We start from the raw sequence: 20275 nt of genomic DNA, 5'->3' as shown, positions 1-20275 counted from the left end.
TAGCTTCTCTGCACTGGCTCCCTGTAAAATCCAGAATTGAATTTAAAATCCTACTGTTAACTTATAAAGCTCTAAATGGTCAAGCTCCATCATATCTTAGAGAGCTCATAGTGCCATATTATCCCACCAGAACACTGCGTTCTGAGAACGCAGGGTTACTCGTGGTCCCTAAAGTCTCCAAAAGTAGATCAGGAGCCAGAGCCTTTAGCTATCAGGCTCCTCTCCTGTGGAATCATCTTCCTGTTACGGTCCGGGAGGCAGACACCGTCTCCACATTTAAGACTAGACTTAAGACTTTCCTCTTTGATAAAGCTTATAGTTAGGGCTGGCTCAGGCTTGTCCTGTACCAGCCCTTAGTTAGGCTGACTTAGGCCTAGTCTGCCGGAGGACCCCCTATAATACACCGGGCCCCTTCTCTCCTCTCTCTCGTATCCTATTACTGCATCTAGCTAACCCGGCCATTCTGGATGTCACTAACTCGGCTTCTTCTCCGGAGCCTTTGTGCTCCACTGTCTCTCAGATTAACTCATATCACAGCGGTGCCTGGACAGCGTGACGTGTGTGGTTGTGCTGCTGTCATGGTCCTGCCAGATGCCTCCTGCTGCTGCTGCCATCATTAGTCATTAGTCATACTTCTTCTGTTATTATACACATATGATTATTGTCACACATGTATACTGCCAGGTATTAATACATACTTTCAACATATTGTACCGCAGTAACCAGAACTATAACTATAATATTATTACTTCCAATGTTGTACTGTACTTAATGTTGTTGTAAGATACTGTCATTACCTGCATATCTCTCTCTCTCTCTCTCTCTCTCTCTCCCTCTCCCTCTCCCTCTCCCTCCCTCCCTCCCTCCCTGTGTCATATGGATTACTGTTAATTTATCATGTTGATCTGTTCTGTACGACATTTACCGTTTTTTTTTTCCCCCGTTAAAGGGGTTTTTTTGGGGAGTTTTTCCTTATCCGCTGTGAGGGTCTTAAGGACAGAGGGATGTCGTATGCTGTAAAGCCCTGTGAGGCAAATTGTGATTTGTGATATTGGGCTTTATAAATAAAATTGATTGATTGATTGAAATTGACATATATATATATATATATATATATATATATATATGGGTGGCGGTCAAGGTTACCATGGTAATATACCCTGGTTAAAGAGCTGGATGACTCTTGATGCTGGAGGAAATGTATGTGTTGATCACAGTATGTTTCTCTCTCTTTACAGGAGCCTGATGTGGAGAAGCTGGAGATGAAGATAAACTGTGGACAGATTGAGGAAGTTATTTTCCAGGTAAGTCACTGACAATCTCTTCTTTCCAGCCGTTGGGCTATGTAGATACCACTTTGGCATCAAGACACAAGTTGTACCCAGTGTGGGTCAGTAGACGTTGACACTGAGAAGATATTCATAAAGTAGGTGTTGTTAAAGGATTGTTTGTGCTCAGAACGTGCTGTTGCCATTCAGATTATCCAGGACAAGTTTGATTTACAGCTGGCTGACCTCACTCACTCCAACTCTACAGAGAAGTTTATGGTCCTTGGAGCCCATGTGTCTCCACCATTTCTCTTTCTTGTCATCATAAATTACAGACACAAACACAGAGACACTCACACATACATACATTTTCCAGAGGCCTGGAAGCCTCGAAGCAGGATTTGGGGTTAGTGTGGTAACCTCAGGGTTATCCCTACGTTTGCTTTACTTTTTAGTGGGATAAGTGGCTGTGGTAACTTCTGCTGAACAGCTAACCTGCTCCAGGTTGTATAATACTAAAGCACAAATATATTTTTCCACTATTTGGCCGCAGTCTGGAGCTCTGCCTTGCTCCCTTTTATTCCACTCTCACTCCTCGTCCGCTCTTCATCCGTATACTCCGGCTCAAATAGATACGGGTGGCGGTCAAATTCAAAAGCCTCATCCACATGATTGAAATCAGGTAAATAATTATCCATGACACTGAACATCTTTTTAGATAACACTAAACTACATTTAGTGTAAACAATACTGGCTGTGTCTCTCCAAACCTCACACACATTTCCATTGTTGTTTTCTCATGATATTTCAGAAAGAGACCTCTGCTTAATGAGGCAATACCAAACAGACCGCATTAGGTGAAAGGTAAAGAGACACTTTTAAGAACAATCCGAGCCACTCTCAAAAACTGTTTTTCACATCAGTGTCTTTGACCAATTTACACAGGGAAATAGGGTCCAGGTTGAAAAGCCAAAGTTATCCTTTAACTACTTTTCCACTCTTAACTTTGGTTGCAGAAACAGTTGGACGTGACTTTGACGTGCTTTATGTAATATAGTTTCTTCTTTATCCAACTAAATAGCAAAAAATACTCCCAATACTAAAGTCAGATTTAAAAAATACCTACATCTATATTAGGCCATGGCCTTCTTTTAATATGTGGAAATTCTTTCTCATGTTTCTACATCTTTTTACAGGCTATCATTTAAATTTTACTCTGATGAATATGATTTTTTGCTGTCCCATAAGCAGAACAACTGTTTTATCTCATACCATATGAAGTACTTCATTCATGGTTCTGATGTCGCTGGTATCCAGAGGACTGATAAAATGGGTTACCGAAGGGGGATAATAAAATGATCTACTGGGTGTGCTGAACTGGCTTTGTAGTACAGACCTGTATCCATCTACTGTTGATGGATATCTATTGGAGTCTGCTACAAACACTTACAGAAAGTCTGAGAGATTTGTTAAAGTTAACAGACTGATCATGGTGTGTGTGCTGATCTGTGTATCAATTAGTGTGTGCGCTCCTTTTCGCTACCTTTTAACAAATTGTTGTTTCACGTGTTTTTTTTTAAATTGGTGTGCTTTAGATGTGCTAGTAGGTGTCTTCTGATCTTGAGACATATCCAGTTTTCAGTCTCTCTGCTAACATACTTTTGAGAAGCTAATGGCCTCCAGGCCCCACTGCATACTGGAAGAACAGACATTAGTAGCATCAGTCTTCTCAACTCACTCTGCAAGAAAGCTAATTCCTGTATTTCCCCAGATGTCAAGCATTGTATCTGAATTAGCTGTTTTTCCTGGGATGATTTAATCTGAGTTTATCAAAGTGTTATTGGATATGGTGTGTGTCCTGTGTGCAGGCGGAGTGTGAGCTGGCTCTATCCAGGAAGATGTCTGATTGGAAACCGTGGGAGCCCCTGACAGAAGAGCCTCCTCCCAACCAGTGGAAGTGGCCTATCTGAATTTGAAATGTATACTGTTTATGTCATACTGGGATCCATCCCTCTGCTTCTAATTTAGTTCTGTACAAATAAAAGTCCTGCAAACATTTTCCCATTTTATTCTTAAGTCATTGATGAACTTGACATTCCCATTTCTACAGCTGCGTGCAGACAAAGCAGAATCCAAATCACTAGATTAGGAATTCAAACATTTTCCTGTTCTACAGTTGAAAAATAGTAGAAATAATCCCCCAGAATTCCTTCATATGAATGGTGGTTTGGATTCAGCTTTCTGCAGAGATCACATCACCTGGGCCACTGAGATGAACCTTTACAGACATTCTTAGAGCTCTATAGTTTCAAATAATCTTGGAAGTACAGTCTGTTAGTTGGTTGTATTACAATGGATGGGTGTTACGATATTCAGCTTTGCAAATCCAAATCTTTTATTGTCAGTGTTAGAAGTAAAAATTTCAAAATCTGTATGTATGTAAACATACATAAATCTGTATGTATGTTTTAAAAAAAAAAAAAAAAAGCACATCTTAGCTTGGATGCAGCTGCTATAGTTCCAAATAAGAAAAGAGGCTTTATTTAGCGCTAAACCAGATTGCAACAAGCAACATTCTCTGCCTTCACCTACCCTCTAACATACTACAAAAGCTTAGTATAATGCCCTGATACCATGACATCTACAACTGTGTCATCCCACTCAGACTCTGGCCTCCTGTGAGCCACTGGTGGCTTTCTGTAACAGCTGGAGCATGATGGGATAGATGGGCGCAAACTCCTTCCCCTGCCGGGCCCTCACGGACTGCACATAGGCCTCCAGAGCACCCCTTAAAGGAGAACAGAGGAAAACACAGCACAGTTAAACTTGATGATGAGCAACACATTTCATTTAGCAGATTACATGTTCAGAGTAGCTGGCTTTGAGATGGGAGTGAGTGTATCTTTACACAAGTTTCAGAGTGGACAAAGGAACATGTCTGTTGATGTTAATGATTCATTGTGTGCTGCATGTGCACAAGTGCTCAGGTTAACCAAAAAGTCAACAACCATTTAAACATTTCAACATCCAATTGAAAGACTTTCCCGGCCCAGAACTAGCATGCTCACATACAATTAAAAAGAGATGCTTGAACTGGTTGCGGTAAAGCTGTTTTTAGTCACTTTAGATGATGTCAGCTAGTTTACTCAGTGACAATGCATTATGTTTGATAAGATCAAAGTATTGTTTCAATGCACAGTATGAATAGTATGTTCATACATACACTCAGTCCCTTTCCATGACTGTTTATTTTAATAGTTTTTAAATGAGTTAAGCTTTTTGCTCACTGTTTCTGTGTTGCTACATGCCTCATGTTTCTGCACTCTAGGCACCTGGTGTTTTTGCGTAAGTGCTCTGAACTCCTCGAGTTGAAAAAACTTGAACTCAGAGCAGAAAAGCACCCTATGACATCTCTGCTTCTTTCCCCACTGTCCGATCGGATGATTTGAGAGGCAGGCCTTCTATGGTGGTCACAACAACAAGTTTACAGTTGGTAAACAATGGAGGAGAAACTGGTGGTAGTGGTTGCTGGATACCCAGAGCTATACAGCTTTAAAACTGCAGTTACCACCATTTCAATAGAAAACAGCAGGCGTGGAAGCATATAAGTGCAGTACTTGAAATGGCCATCATGGAGGTGAAGCTCCTGGACCAACTGTTGGTACTCCCCATGATCCACCCTCTTTTTCAGGGTCTCAAGTACCCACGCAGATCTCTGTTTCCCTGTGCCCAACAAACTATTTGCTGACAGCCTCTCATGCTCAACCAGAGCTGGAGCAAGTACCCTCTACCTGCCCATCTTAGGAACTAGCTACTAACTTCTGCTCTTTCATCTGCGTAATATTGCAAAAATACGGCCTATCCTGTCCCAAAAAGATGCAGAAAAATTGGTCCGTGCTTTGTTACCTCTGGGCTGGATTACTGTAATTCCCTATTATCAGGTAGCTCTAATAAGTCTTTAAAAACTCTCCAGCTGATCCAGAACACCGCAGCACATATACTGACAGGAACTAAGAAAAAAAAATCATATTTCTCCTGCTTTAGCTTCTCCGCACTGACTCCCTGTAAAATCCCGAATTGGATTTAAAATCCTTCTCCTAACTTACAAAGGTCTAAATGGTCAGGCTCCGTCATATCCTAGAGAGCTCTTAGTGCCCTATTATCCCACCAGAAGCCTGCGCTCTGAGAATGGAAGGTTCCTTGTGGTTCCTAAAGTCTCCAAAAGTAGAACAGGAGCCAGAGCCTTCAGCTATCAGGCTCCTCTCCTGTGGAATCATCTTCCTGTTTCGGTCCGGTAGGTAGACACTGTCTCCACATTTAAGATTAGACTTAAGACTTTCCTTTTTGATAAAGCTTATAGTTAGCACTGGCTCAGGATTATTTTGGACCAGCCCCCTAGTTAGGCTGACTTAGGCCTAGTCTGCCAGGGGACCTCCTATGATACACTGAGCTCAATCTCTCCTTCTCTCTCTCTCTCCTCAGTTTCTGAAAAGTAGGCTCTTCTTGACTTGCTAACATTCAAGTCCTGTTAGTGCATCTCGCTAATCTGGCTTTACTGCATGTCACTAACTCGGCTTCTTCTCCAAAGCCTTTTTGCTCCACTGTCTTGCAGGTTAACTTGTATCGCCTGGATCATGTGTCGTGGTTGTGCTGCTGCCGTGGTCCTGCCTGATGCCTCCTACTGCTGCTGTTATTATTAGTCATACTTCTACTGTTATTATACACACTTGAGTATTGTCACATACATACACTATCATATTTTAATATATACTTACAACATATTGTACCACAATTACTGTTATTATTATTATCATAATATTATTGCTTAAATTAATGTTATTATAGCTACTATCATTACTGTCTGCCCTGCACCTCTCTCTGGCTCTGTCTTAATGTATCATTTTGTCATATGGAATACTGCAAATTTATTACGTGGATCTGTTCTGTACGACATCTTTTGCAAGAGGGATCCCTCCTCAGTTGCTCTTCCTGAGGTTTCTACCATATATTTCCCCATTAAAGGTTTTTTTTGGGGGGAGTTTTTCCTTATCTGCTGTGAGGGTCCAAAGGACAGAGAGGTGTTGTATGATGTAAAGCCCTGTGAGGCAAATTGTGATTTGTGATATTGGGCTTTATAAATAGAATTGATTGACTGATTGATTGAAATTGATACTGTGAAATAATACATTTTTAAAAAAGCATTAGATTGATTACACAAAAAGGGCACAGCAGTTTTAAAAAGTTGGCGCATCCTGTGTTTTGCAACCTCCAAAAGGCTGTCTGTGTGATCAGGGCCTAACACCTGCTTACATCTGTGTTTTTTTAAGGTAATGGGAAAAGTTAAATCACAGTCACACCAAATGACTCTGCCTTAGTCACAAGTATTTATCAGCTCAGGCTCTGATCAGCACCAATGGAAACACAACACCTGGGTGAATGCACTAATTTTAGCTACTTTACTTTAATGATGTTATCATTAAAATGTGTTTTTTTCTCTTTTGTTTTTGCTTTTCTCTGTGTGCTGTCAGAGAACTTTGGATCATCTCTGTCCGATAGATATAAAATTGACTTGACTTGACTGTCAGTGTTTTCTGCTATAATGTTGTTTAAGAAAATGTAAAAAAAAAAAAAAAAAAAAGAAGAAAAAAAAAAGCCTCCCATTCTGATGAAACAAATGGTTACCTGATGAGAGTGAGCCTGTCCCTCTCAGACAGATGATCATCCAGCCATTGGGAGTAACGGGCAATAGACCACTCTGCTCTCTGTGGGGGAGAATGCTTGTTTTAGTGGTATAGGGATATACACTGCAAAGCGACATCATGGTGCCAACATATCTGCACTGTGAGATCACTTTGGATAGTTGTAACTGCTTCAAAGGACTGCTGAAAGGTTAAGACTGGGTCTGCAGGTTCAGGTTAGGATTGGGTTTAAGTTACGGTTGCAGTTAGGCCTTTAGCTGTGATGGTTAAGGTTAGGATTAGGGGGCTACGGAATGCATAATGTTAATCAAGGTTGTCACAAGAATAAAAAGACAAACGTGTGTGTGTGTGTGTGTGTGTGTGTGTGTGTGTGTGTGTGTGTGTGTGTGTGTGTACGCGCCTGGTGAGGTGACTTGAGCTCAGGAGGGGCTCTGGTGAAAAAGAAGTGCAGCAGGGTGCTGTAGGGGATCAGGTCGCCCACAGCTGGACTGCTGGCTATCAGCTCACTGGTCTGAAACAGCAGTGGCCTGAAACACAAAACACTCCATATACACTGCTCAAAAAATGAAGGGAACACTTAAATCACACACCAGATCTTGATGAACAAATTATAAAAGTAGAAAATCTTTACTGATGAACATTGTATAATATGTTGAGAACAAAATGACAGTCAGCGGAAACCAAAATCATCACCCCATTGAGGGCTGGATTCAAAATCACACCGAAAATCAAAGTAAAAATTTTAAAATCACAGACTGATCCAACAACTGTAAATTTTATCACAGCAACTCATAATGTGACTCAGTAGTGTGTATGGCCCCTGCGTGCCTATATGCACCCCTGACAATGTCTGGGCATGCTCCTGATGAGTAAGTGGATGGTGTCCTGGGGGATCTCTTCCCAAACCTGGATCAGGGCATCAGTAAGCTCCTGGAGAGTCTGTGGCGGTACTTGGTGGCATCGGATGTACCGATACATAATGTCTCATAGGTGCTAAATTGGATTTAGATCAAGGAAATGAGAGGGCCAGTGAATGGCATCAATGCCTTCGTCACACAGGAACTGCCTACACACTCTGGCCACAGGTGGCGCAACTCTGCTGCAACCCGGGCAACAGTGCTGCTGCATTTACTGTGTTTTAATTGGGATCGAGCGATTACTCGGTCCTGATGTGTGTTTTGAATGTGTTAATGTTGTGTCAATACTACGGGATGGCGAGGTTTTGGAGATTCCTCTGCATTTGGCTACTTTTGCTGCTACTTGCAGCCAGCCACTGCTAAACAACAACCCACGGTGACAAGGAAGTGCACGTTTACTAAAGGGAAACGCTCCTGTCTCTATGTTACTCCGGCGGGGGGGGGAATACAGCTTCTGGCTGACTTGCTTGAGGAAGGAAAAAGACCCCATAAGCACCGATGGCGAGAGGCAGCAACGAAGACGCTGACGGGGAAGATGGACTAAAACAGAGGCTCCGGAGAAGGAGGAACAGGCATGATGTTCTGTGCTGTTTACGTGCCCCTGAGTGGAACTGCAGGGAGTTGCGGATTGTGTGCACAGACAGTTGCAACGCACACCAGATGCACCCACATTTATTTTAGGGGACATGAATCATTGTAAACTTGAAATGTCTCTGGGTATGAGCAGTATATCAAGAGTGATACAAGGAAGGATAAAATACTCGATAAATGCTATGGAAATATTCAGAATGCATTCAGGCTAGAGCTAGATCACCTTTGTCGAATCCAATCATGATACTGTTCAGCTCATTCCCACCTAATGCTCGGTCCTTAAGAGGAGCAAACCCTTTGTCAAAACTGTTAAAATCTGGGGCGTTGATAGTGTAGTGGATAGTGCCGGCGCCCCATGCACAGAGGCGATGCCTTGCTGCAGCGGTCGCAGGTTTGACTCCTGCTTGCAACCATTTGCTGCATGTCACCCCCCCGCTCTCTCTCTCTCTCTCACCCCATTTCACTCTGTCCTGTTCATTAAAGGCAAAAGCCTGAAAAAATAATCTTTAAAAAAAACCAAATTGTTAAAATGTGGTCTAATGACAACATTGAAACCCTGAGGGGGAGCTACTTGTGCACAGACTGGGACGTTCTGCATGAGTCTGACGTGATTAAAACCAATGAGGTCATTACAGCTTATGTGAACTTCTGTGTGGAAGGAGTTCTCGAAAAGACAATAAAACAGTACCCCAACATCAAGTCCTATATTACTAAGGAAGTTAAGGACTGTATCAAGCGCAAGAGGCGGAATTACAATCAGTGCAGAAGGAGCTGAAGCAGACACTCAATGCGGCTAAAAGGAGATACAAGGATAATCCATAGAGAATGACTATAAGGCTAATAACACAAGGAAAATGTGGGCCACTATAAAATTTATTTCAAATATGACTCAGAAAGGGACGGCACGGTGGTGTGGTGGTTTGCACTCTCGCCTCACAGCAAGAGGGTTGCCGGTTCGATCCCGGGCATGGGAGCCCTTCTGTGCGGAGTTTGCATGTTCTCCCCGTGTCAGCGTGGGTTCTCTCCGGGCACTCCGGCTTCCTCCCACAGTCCAAAGACATGCAGATTGGGGACTAGGTTAATTGGTAACTCTAAATTGTCCATAGGTGTGAATGTGAGTGTGAATGGTTGTCTGTCTCTATGTGTCAGCCCTGCGATAGTCTGGCGACCTGTCCAGGGTGTACCCTGCCTCTCGCCCGATGTCAGCTGGGATAGGCTCCAGCCCCCCCGCGACCCTCAAGAGGATGAAGCGGTTAGAAGATGAATGAATGAATGAATGACTCAGAAAAGGAACCCGTTGTATGCTAATGATGAAAGAAAAATGGCAAATGATGTGAATGCTGTTTACTTAAGATATGATTCACATGATTTTCCCATGAACGTGTGGGTGTTAGTGAGTACCATAGAAATAGATGAAAGGGTACCAAAAATAGTAATCAGCCTCGAGGAGGTTACAAGAACGTTTAAGTTAATAGACACTAAAAAGGCTACAGGGCCAGACCTAGTCTCAGCTTTCCTCTTGAAAACATTTGCAGAGGAGGTTGCACCAGCCTGGGCCCCTGTCTACTAGGAGTCAGTTGACTCAGGTGTTGTAGCAGGATCCAGCAACAACTCCATTTCTTGAGAAGGCTCAGGGTGTTTGGAGTAGGACAGAAAATCATGATGCTATTCTATACAACTGTGATAGAGAGCGTATTGCATTATGGAATTACAGCTTGGTTTGGAAACTTAAATGTCTCGCTGAAAGCAGAACTACACAGGCTGGTTTGCACAGCAATGAAAGTGTTGGGGGTGAGAGAATACCCTCCCATCCAAAAGATTTTTGAGGATAGGGTAATTAGACAAGCTAAGAGGATTACTGCTGACCCCTCCCACATCCTGTATGCAGAGTATGATCTGCTCCCGTCAGGGAGGCGTTAAAGGATCCCCATCAAAAACAAAAAAAGATACCTTTATAGATATAAGAACTCATTCATACCAATATCCGTGAGTCTCCTCAACTCAGGTCGTAGGGTGGGGGTATGAACTGACCATACATACGTACATACGTATGCTTGCACTGTTTTTTGCTGTGTTGTATTTTTGGTGTATTGTGATGTGTCTAATGCAGTGGCCTCTTGTCCATGACAAATTTCTTTCGGGACCAATAAAATAATCAGTCAATCAATCAAAACATGAGGCCGGGCACTGTCCTGTACCAGGAGGAACCCAGGGCCCACTGCACCAGCATAAGGTCTGACTGTCATTCTAAAGGTTTCATCCCGGTACCTAACAACAGTCAGGGTACCATTGGCATGGAGGTCTGTGCGACCCAGCCCATTTTATAGGGCTCTGGCAGTGCTTCTCCTGTTCCTCCTTGCAGAAGGGGCCAGATACCTGTCCTGCTGCTGGGTTGATTCCCTTCTACAGCCCTGTCCAGCGCTCCCTGTGAAATGGCCAGTCTCCTGGTATCTCCTCCATGCTCTTGAGACTGTGCTGAGAGACACAGCAAGCCCTCTTGCGACAGATACCAATGTTTAAAAAACTATTTGGCCAATCGGAACATTGCAACCACAGAGAGCCCTGTGATTTTGTAAGACTAGATAACTGAGGAGCAACCCGCTCATCAATCACCAAGCCTCAGTCAGAGACATTCCTGCTGTAAAGAGTAGGTGATTCACTCTGCCCTCATTATCTGCTATTAGACTGGGAAGGAACACACAAATTCTGACTCTGTGGCCCCCAAATCCTGTCTGGGCTTTAGATGAAGAAGTAATCACTCCACTACATTGTCTGAAAATTTTCAGTACAAAAGCTACACCAGAATGAAAAGGAGCAATTAATGGGCAACGTCATTTGAGTTTGATAGTTGCTTTCCATCCTGTGGGCTGCCTTGTTGAGCGCAGTGGCACTGAGAACATTATATTAAACACAGTTTAAGCTGTAGATTTTATTTTTGAAGTGTAAAACACTTCAACGTATTGTTCAGTTTGTAATGCTTGCCAAACCAAAAGCCTCAAAGGGAACGGTTCAATACAAATCCTTTTTTTTTTAACAAGAAAATAAAAGATGAATGACTGTGATGAGAACTGATTTTCACGATACATAAGCATACACACCTGAAGGAGCGCAGCATCCTGTAAGGTTTCCCCAAATCAGACACCCTCCTGCACAGAGGAGCCACTGCCATCTCCATCTGACATAAACACACACAAACACCGATCAAACATTGACAGACAAAGAGAGAAATTTCAGTCTGCTGAATGACCTTAGCATTGTTAACAGCCGCAATGTTGCAACAGCTGGTATTGTTTTCACCTCATGAGTCTGTGTGTGTGTGTGTGTGTGTGTGTGTGATAATGGTGAAATGTGGTCCCGGTGAAACCTATTGTCGTGGGAACTACCACAGAAGTCATTTTGAGTATTTTGGCAGATGTTTGTTTGTCTGTCTGTTGACAGATTTTAGTCAACATGATAACATCCCAACCGTGCAACATACAGTCACAAAACTTTACAGGTTGAACTTTACACGTTGATATCAAAATGAAGGCAGAGTTCTAAGATTGACATCCAAGATGGCGGCATGTCTGTTCACGTCGGTGTTATGTGTCCTCTGTTTTTACTAATAATGCTCTTATTCTTTTAACATTCATTTAAATTAAGCAAAGAACCTTCATAGTGCATATATGCACACTCTTCTCTAAAAGTCTCCCCTTTCTGGCTCATCGAATTGGATTTTAAACTGATCCGATCCTCTGAATCTGTTTGTGGTCTACGCATTGGCCACTGGGCACTCTTGCGCCTCACCGGCTCTACCTGCCTGGCCTCTCCTCCTGGGCTTTGCCACTCCATCTCCTACTCCGGTTCCCACCCCTCTCTACCGGCGGCCTGCTCTCCAGCGCTCCGGGGTTGCAAAAATCCTCCAGGCCTCCCAGGCTCTCACCTGCCTCGCCACCCGGCCTCCCCACCACACCCCCTCCTCCTCCTTGACTGCGCGGCTTTGGCTGACGGCCTGCAGTGCGCTCGCTTGCGCTGTCTCTGTCTCACACACACACACACTCACACAGGTACCCACACACGCACACACTATCTCTTGCTGGACAATGAGAATGGCGTTTCTCGTGACTCTACTTTTTGCGTTATCTGTCTGGGACTTGCGAACAAGTGATCTCTCCTGGGTGAGTACATCTAACAATGTGTTTTGCCTGAAGGACATTGCGTATGGAGGCACTTGCGCTTTGACTGTGTTTAAATCCGTGCAAACCCCGAAGTGTTTGGCACAGGACATAAACATTTCACAAACTTTGCCCAAAGACTTGCTCCGCCTTCTGACTTTAAATGACTGTTTTACATTGAATGAGAAATCTCAGTCGGACCAGAAATATGAGATGACGAAGGTTTCCACATGTAACTGTGTCAAACAGAGGTGGTTGATTGTTTTGCTGTTGCTTATATCTGGTAATGTGCAACCTAACCCGGGCCCTGAGCTGCAGTGTGTTCAGACACTATCTGATTTTAAATCTCTGTCAGGGCTAAAAATCATTCATCTCAATGCGCGCAGCTTGTTGTCTAAAGTGGATATGGTCAGAATATGGGTTGAATCAACAGATGCGGACATTGTTGTAATATCAGAAACATGGCTGACAAAATCAGTCACTGACAGAGACATTAACATAGATGGATACAATGTTTATCGTGCTGACAGACCAAAGAAAGGTGGCGGTGTGGCCATTTTTGTAAAATCAAAATTTTGTGTTAGGGTAATTCTGACTGAATCACTCAGCAAACAGCTGGAATTTCTGGCAGTGAGTTTAGAATTGTCTAAGGGTCTCTGTTTAACTGTTGTTGGGTGTTATAGACCCCCATCTGCACTGAGTGATGCGTTGCAGTCTTTGATGCACCTTTTATCCAAACTAAATTATAATGAAATTGTATTGAGATATTGTATTTAAGAAACGCGATCATATCTCTCCTGTTTTAGCTTCTCTGCACTGGCTCCCTGTAAAATCCAGAATTGAATTTAAAATCCTACTGTTAACTTATAAAGCTCTAAATGGTCAAGCTCCGTCATATCTTAGAGAGCTCATAGTGCCATATTATCCCACCAGAACACTGCGCTCTGAGAACGCAGGGTTACTCGTGGTCCCTAAAGTCTCCAAAAGTAGATCAGGAGCCAGAGCCTTTAGCTATCAGGCTCCTCTCCTGTGGAATCATCTTCCTGTTACGGTCCGGGAGGCAGACACCGTCTCCACATTTAAGACTAGACTTAAGACTTTCCTCTTTGATAAAGCTTATAGTTAGGGCTGGCTCAGGCTTGCCCTGTACCAGCCCTTAGTTAGGCTGACTTGGCCTAGTCTGCCGGAGGACCCCTCTATAATACACCGGGCCCCTTCTCTCCTTCTCTCTCCCTCTCGTATCCTATTACTGCATCTTGCTAACCCGGCCATTCTGGATGTCACTAACTCGGCTTCTTCTCCGGAGCCTTTGTGCTCCACTGTCTCTCAGATTAACTCATATCACAGCGGTGCCTGGACAGCGTGACGTGTGTGGTTGTGCTGCTGCCGTGGTCCCGCCAGATGCCTCCTGCTGCTGCTGCTGCCATCATTAGTCATTAGTCATACTTCTTCTGTTATTATACACATATGATTATTGTCACACATGTATACTGCCAGGTATTAATACATACTTTCAACATATTGTACCGCAGTAACCAGAACTATAACTATAATATTATTACTTTCATTAATGTTGTTGTAAGATACTGTCATTACCTGCATCTCTCTCTCTCTCTCTCTCTCTGTCATATGGATTACTGTTAATTTATCATGTTGATCTGTTCTGTACGACATCTATTGCACGTCTGTCCGTCCTGGAAGAGGGATCCCTCCTCAGTTGCTCTTCCTGAGGTTTCTACCGTTTTTTTTTCCCCGTTAAAGGGGTTTTTTTTGGGGAGTTTTTCCTTATCCGCTGTGAGGGTCTTAAGGACAGAAGGATGTCGTATGCTGTAAAGCCCTGTGAGGCAAATTGTGATTTGTGATATTGGGCTTTATAAATAAAATTGATTGATTGAATTGATTGATATTAGTTGGTGATCTTAACTGGGATTGGCTCAAGCCAGTATCAGATGAATTTAAATCATTTTGTGACTCTGTCAATCTTACCCAGTTGATTAATTCACCAACTCGGCCAAATCCTAAACAGCCCGAGAGATCCACTCTAATTGATTTGATCCTGACTAATGTTCCTCATAAATTTTCAGCTGTTGGTGTTTTTTGCAATGATTTAAGTGACCATTGTGTTGTTGCTGCTACTAGAAACACTAAAATCCCTAAATCCAAGCCACATGTTATTTTGAAGAGGGATCTTAAACACTTAAATGAACAGGGGTTTTTTCATGATTTGTTCAATTTTAATTGGAGTAGAATAGAGCAGATCCCTGATGTTGAAGCAGCATGGACATTTTTTTATGATGGTTTTACACAAATTTTAAATAGACATGCACCTTTTAAAAGATACAGAGTTAAGGGGCGTGATAACCCCTGGTTTCCCCCTGAACTAACTGAATTTATTCATGCACGTAATGTGGCTTGGGCAAAGACAAGGGCAACAGTTTCTGCTACTGACTGGACTATTTTCAGACAACTGAGAAACAAATGTTCCTCTCTTATTAAGAAAGCGAAATCAGAATATTATTTGTCTGTCACCACAAAAAATTTAAATGATCCAAGGAAATTTTGGAAAGCCATAAAGTCCTTTTCTGTCAGCAATCATTCCCTAACAGTGCCCAACCTTGTTATGAAGGATTTTGTTGCTATTCATGACAAAATGGAAATTTTGAACTGTTTTAATGAGCATTTTGTGGCTACTGGCTCCCTGTTTGACTCTGCTTGCAGTGCGTCTGTGAAACCCAGTACTGATGTGTCTGTCTGTGTTGGTCAGTCTTTTAACTTTGTGCCTTTCTCTGCACAGGAAGTTTGTAGGGCTCTAAAAGAACTAGACCGAGAAACCTTCAGGACCTGATTTGATTGATCCTTATTTCTTGAAATTGGCAGCCGATTTTGTGGCCGAGCCTCTTACATATCTTTTTAACCTAACTTTGCTGACTAAGGAAATTCCAAGAATATGGAAATCTGCCTTTGTCCTCCCCTTATTGAAAGGGGGAGACCCAAGTATTTTAAATAACTATAGGCCAATATCTAATTTGTCAGTACTGGTTAAAATTCTTGAATCTCTTGTGAGTGCTCAGCTAAAGGAGTTTTTATACACCAATGATATTTTATCAACATATCAATCAGGTTTTAGAAAAAAAGCATAGCACTATCACGGCTGCACTGAAGGTGGTAAACGACATTTCTGTAGGTCTTGATAAGAAACAACATTGTGCAGCACTTTTTCTTTATTTGTCCAAAGCTTTCGACACAGTCGACCACAATGTTTTAAAACTTAGACTTCTGAACTCAGGTCTCTCAAAAGAAGCAGTTTCTTGGTTTTCAAACTATCTTAGTAATCGGTCTCAGTGCATTAGGTATGATGGTCTATGCTCAGATTTTGTGTCGATCCACAAAGGTGTGCCACAAGGCTCTGTATTAGGTCCACTTTTGTTCACTATTTATGTGAATAATCTGGGTCAAAATGTGTCAAATGCTACTTTCCATTTTTATGCTGATGACACTGTTTTATACTGCTGTGCAGCATCTCTTGCACTGGCAGTTGAGCACTTGCAAAATGCTTTTGTGGTTGTTCAGGATAAACTGCATGAGCTGAAACTCGTTTTAAATGCAGATAAGATAAGCTTATGTTGTTTACCACCTCAAAGGCTAGGTTACAAAATGTACCTGTGGTGGTCACTGTTGAGGAAGGAGATAGAAGTTGTTAACTCGCACAAGTACCTGGGTATCTTGATCGATGACTCCCTTAATTTTAAACCTCATGTGCTGAACCTGGTGAAAAAACTGAGGCTAAAACTGGGTTTTTATTTTCGGAATAAGTTGTGTTTTTCTTTTAATGTAAAAAAGCGTCTAGTTGCTACAACTTTTTTTTACCTGTATTAGACTATGGTGATCTCTTGTACATGCATGCCTCTGCTCAATGTCTCCATATGGTTGACTCAGCCTACCATGCGTCCCTAAGGTTCATTACAAATTGTAAAGCACTGACTCATCACTGTGAGTTGTACTCTCGGGTAGGATGGCCCCCCCTGGCGACCCGTAGGCTCCTACATTGGTACACCTTTATATATAAGGCAATTCTTGGTCTGCTTCCATATTACCTGTGTGTCTTCATCACGCAAAAAAACACCGGGCAGTATTCACTGCGTTCTCAGGACCTCTTTATGCTCTCTGTCCCAAATGCTCAGACTGAAATTGGGAAAAGGGCTTTTGGGTATTCTGCACCCTCAGCCTGGAATTTGTTGCAGAATGATTTAAAACTGAGGGAGCTCGTGTCGTTAAATGTTTTTAAATCTAAAATGAAGGACTTGGAAGCAGTTTCTATGGGATGTCGATGTTTTTAGCTTGACTGTTTGTACAAATTACTCCCAGAAACACTCGTCTTGATTTATTGGTAGTTTTTCTTTATGCAAATTTTAGTGCTTGTGAATTGTACTTGTTCTCCCTGTATGTCTCTGTCTGCAACTTTGTGTTTTTGCTGCTGACCGTCTCGGCCAGGTCTCCCTTGAAAAAGAGATTCTTAATCTCAATGGGACTAACCTGGCTAAATAAAGGTTAAATAAATAAAAAAAAATAATGGTCTAAGCAAGGGGGCCAGAAGTAGGGGGGTGGGAAGTATGGAAGGGGTTTAAAGGTATATTTTGACCAGACCAGAGTTGGTGATTGTTGGAACAGTGGACTAACTAACTACAATGGCAAGCAAAAGTTTGGGCACCCCTGGACAACATTTTGTTTACTGTGAATGGTTTAGTGAGAAGAAGATGAAGTGATCTCGCAAAAGGATGAAACATGATTTTCGCAAAAGGATGAAACATGATTTTCAACTTTTTGGACCACCATGGAAAAGTTTGGGCAACCCAAGACATTTGACATTTGCCTGATGCTTTTTTGGAAACAGCTCCTGTGGATGAAAGAAATTAAAATAGAACTTTTTGGACACAATGAGCAATGTTTGGAGAAAAAAGGGTGCAGAATTTCATGAAAAGAACAACTGTCCAACTGTTAAACACGGGGGTGGAGCAATCATGCTTTGGGCTTGTGTTGCAGCCGAGGGCACAGGGAACATTTCACAGGTAGAGTGAAGAATGGATTCAGTTACATTCTAGCAAATTCTGGAAGCAAATGTCACACCATCTGTGAAGAAGCTGAAGATGAATAGACGATGGCTTCTACAACAGAACAATGATCCTAAATGCACCTTGAAAATTCACAACGGACTACCTCAAGAGGTGCAAGCTGAAAGGTTTTGCCATGACCTTCACAGCCCCCAACCTAAACATTGTTATGAAGATATTGAAGAAATGTGTCATCTTTAACATCATGCCTTTTGGAAATCAACTCATCTTTTACTTGCTTAACTATACACAGTAAACAAAATTTTGACCAGGTGTGACAAACTTTTGAATGTCACTGTAAGAGACTGACAAGAGTAACTAAGACAGTTTTGGTGAGTTTTACTTTGTTTCTGTCAAGTTTATTAGCACAAACTGTACACTCTAACATATATTCACTGTTGATATTTTCAGCACTAAACTTGAACTCTGCTCCACTACGATCGTGCTCTCTCCTGCTTGTTCTGCCACACACACCCACTGGCTGCGCACTGAGCTATTGTCCCAAATGAGTTACACTCCTCTTATACCACTAGTGTTAGTTTGGTGAAAAAGATAAACTTGGATTCGTGTACATTTGTATTTTCCTGTTTAGTAAGGCCAAGAAAAAAAGGCCAAAGTTGCATTCAAGCTAGTGAGTGAGCTACACCTTAAGGCCCCACTGACATGTGTTGTCACCATAGCAACCAACAACAATCACCATTTTCTTTTGTACTAGTCAAATGACCACTGCAAATAGTTCATTGTTCTCTCTATTCATTTGATTTCTATGCCGGTCAACAGTTTGAATCATCCACAGGAAGATCTCTCTCACCTGTGCAAAGTCAGCAGCCAGCCTCATCTTGCCGCCCTCTCCCAGTGGACGCAGTAGGCTGGTGTGACGGATGAACAGCTCGATGGCCCTCTGAGCTATGGACTCTGTGCTCTCATAGATGAAGTCCACACACTGGAAGTGTCTAATGTAGTCAGCCATCACTCTGGAGATGAAGCCCTGCAGCTCCTTCATGTAGAGAGAGCATGGAACATCTGGCTTGTCAGGGCTGGACAGAGGTCTGCAACAAACACACGCGTGCACACACACACACACACACACACACACACACACACACACACACACACACACAGAAAAAAAGTGATATCCCCATTACACACTGTAAATCCCAATCCATCCATGACACAAACTTTTAATGTAAAGTCTACACAAATGCCCGAGAATGTCAAAATGACACCAAAACCTTATGTCTACTTGACATGAAAACTCAAAGCTATCATTTTTTTAAGTTAAGTCAACAATTTATGAGTTTAAACTAAAATTTATCTTACCTTATTAGTTTAGGCCAATAAGCAACACTACCATTGTGCACTTACCACATTGTGGCATGTTGTAGCGCTGGGTGATATGGAGTAAATTAAAAATATCACAATATTTTTGGACATAAACCTTAATATTGATGTTGTTATGATATTTTAGTGTTGAATATTGGTGCTTTCACATAATATTTACACATAAAGATTTTTTTTTTATAAAATCAGCAGTTATGTGAACATAATGACTAAGTGGTTAAAGGCAAATAATAGAACAGGTAGCAATTCAGTTTGTCCGTGAGGGGGAGAAATACAGAAGTGATAAGTTAGTAAGGAGGCAAGAGTGTGGCCGCCTAGAAGGTGCTTGTGATTGGGAAATGCAAGTAGATTTAGGGGGAAAGCTTGTTGTTCCCTAGGAAATAGTTTGTACCAAGCAGAGGCCTGACGTAGTGTTGTGGTCAGTGAGTCAACGGATAGTTTATTTCATTGAGCTGACAGTTCCTTGGGAAGACTCAGTGGAAGAAGTTTATGAAAGAAAAAAAGCTTAGGTATGCAGACTTAGGAACAGAAGCTGAGCAGCGAGGGTGGAAAACTAGGATTTGTCCAGTGGAAGTGGGGTGTGGAGGATTCATAGCAAGATCAGCTGTCTCGCTCCTAAGGGAACTGGGAATGCGGGGACAGAGTTTGAGGAAGACTGTGAAGAAAATGTCAGATGAAGCAGCTAGATCTAGTCAGTGGATTTGGACAAGGAGGAATAATGTCAGCTGGGGCCAGCAGGGGATCCTACTAGGCAGGGTACATAACTCCCTGAGATCAGGTGGAGAGATCCACTAATCAGTCCTCTCAGGAGAAAATCCAGGAAGAGGAAAGTGTGGGAGTGGCCTATTTGAATACCTTTTGTTTGAGACCATGCTGCAAGGTGAGTGTGTTTGCTGATTCTGTGAGTTAATCTTTTCTATCTCCTTTACCTTTAGCTTATATTGGAGTTATGATATGTAGCGTGTGAAATAGGGTATGGTGAATGTGCTAGGAAAGGTAGTATCGGCACGGTCACTGCCTGGAGCTTGCATAAATGGAGCCTGGTTTTGTTGAGGGTGGCAGTGCTGTTTGGGTTGAGAAAGCCTGTGAGTTTATCTTCTCTATCTCCTTTACCTTTAGCTTATATTGGAGTTATGATATGCAGCGTGTGAAATAGGGTATGGTGAATGTGCTAGGAAAGGTAGTATTGGCACGGTC

General features: G+C 42.4%; 3 protein-coding genes across 4 annotated transcripts in view; 2 read left to right on the top strand and 1 right to left on the bottom strand.

Annotated features, from left to right (window-relative positions):
- Positions 1-387, top strand: part of LOC125883015 (uncharacterized) — a 1483-nt gene extending 1096 nt beyond the window's left edge. The window contains exon 1 of the mRNA XM_049567121.1: positions 1-387. This exon is cut by the window's left edge and continues 1096 nt beyond it. Within this exon, the coding sequence (XP_049423078.1) occupies positions 1-323 (323 nt within the window). The 3' untranslated portion in view covers positions 324-387.
- The window catches only part of ndufa5 (NADH:ubiquinone oxidoreductase subunit A5), a 14218-nt gene extending 10891 nt beyond the window's left edge, over positions 1-3327 (top strand). Inside the window, exons 4-5 of the mRNA XM_049567149.1 lie at positions 1239-1304; positions 3137-3327. Of these exons, the coding sequence (XP_049423106.1) occupies positions 1239-1304; positions 3137-3238 (168 nt within the window). The 3' untranslated portion in view covers positions 3239-3327. The remainder of the gene's footprint in view (positions 1-1238; positions 1305-3136) is intronic.
- Positions 3328-3738: 411 nt separating this feature from the next.
- cog5 (component of oligomeric golgi complex 5) overlaps positions 3739-20275 on the bottom strand; it is a 188102-nt gene continuing 171565 nt past the window's right edge. For both annotated transcript variants that reach the window (XM_049567067.1, XM_049567068.1), the window contains 5 exons: positions 18549-18786; positions 11574-11650; positions 7368-7494; positions 6951-7030; positions 3739-4056 (listed from right to left, as the gene is read on the bottom strand). In XM_049567067.1, coding sequence (XP_049423024.1) covers positions 3930-4056; positions 6951-7030; positions 7368-7494; positions 11574-11650; positions 18549-18786 — 649 coding nt within the window. In that variant the 3' untranslated portion in view covers positions 3739-3929. The remainder of the gene's footprint in view (positions 4057-6950; positions 7031-7367; positions 7495-11573; positions 11651-18548; positions 18787-20275) is intronic.

The sequence above is a fragment of the Epinephelus fuscoguttatus genome, linkage group LG22, assembly GCF_011397635.1.
Source record: "Epinephelus fuscoguttatus linkage group LG22, E.fuscoguttatus.final_Chr_v1".
Taxonomy (NCBI): Eukaryota; Metazoa; Chordata; class Actinopteri; order Perciformes; family Serranidae; genus Epinephelus; species Epinephelus fuscoguttatus.
This window is presented reverse-complemented; position numbering and strand designations above follow the sequence as displayed.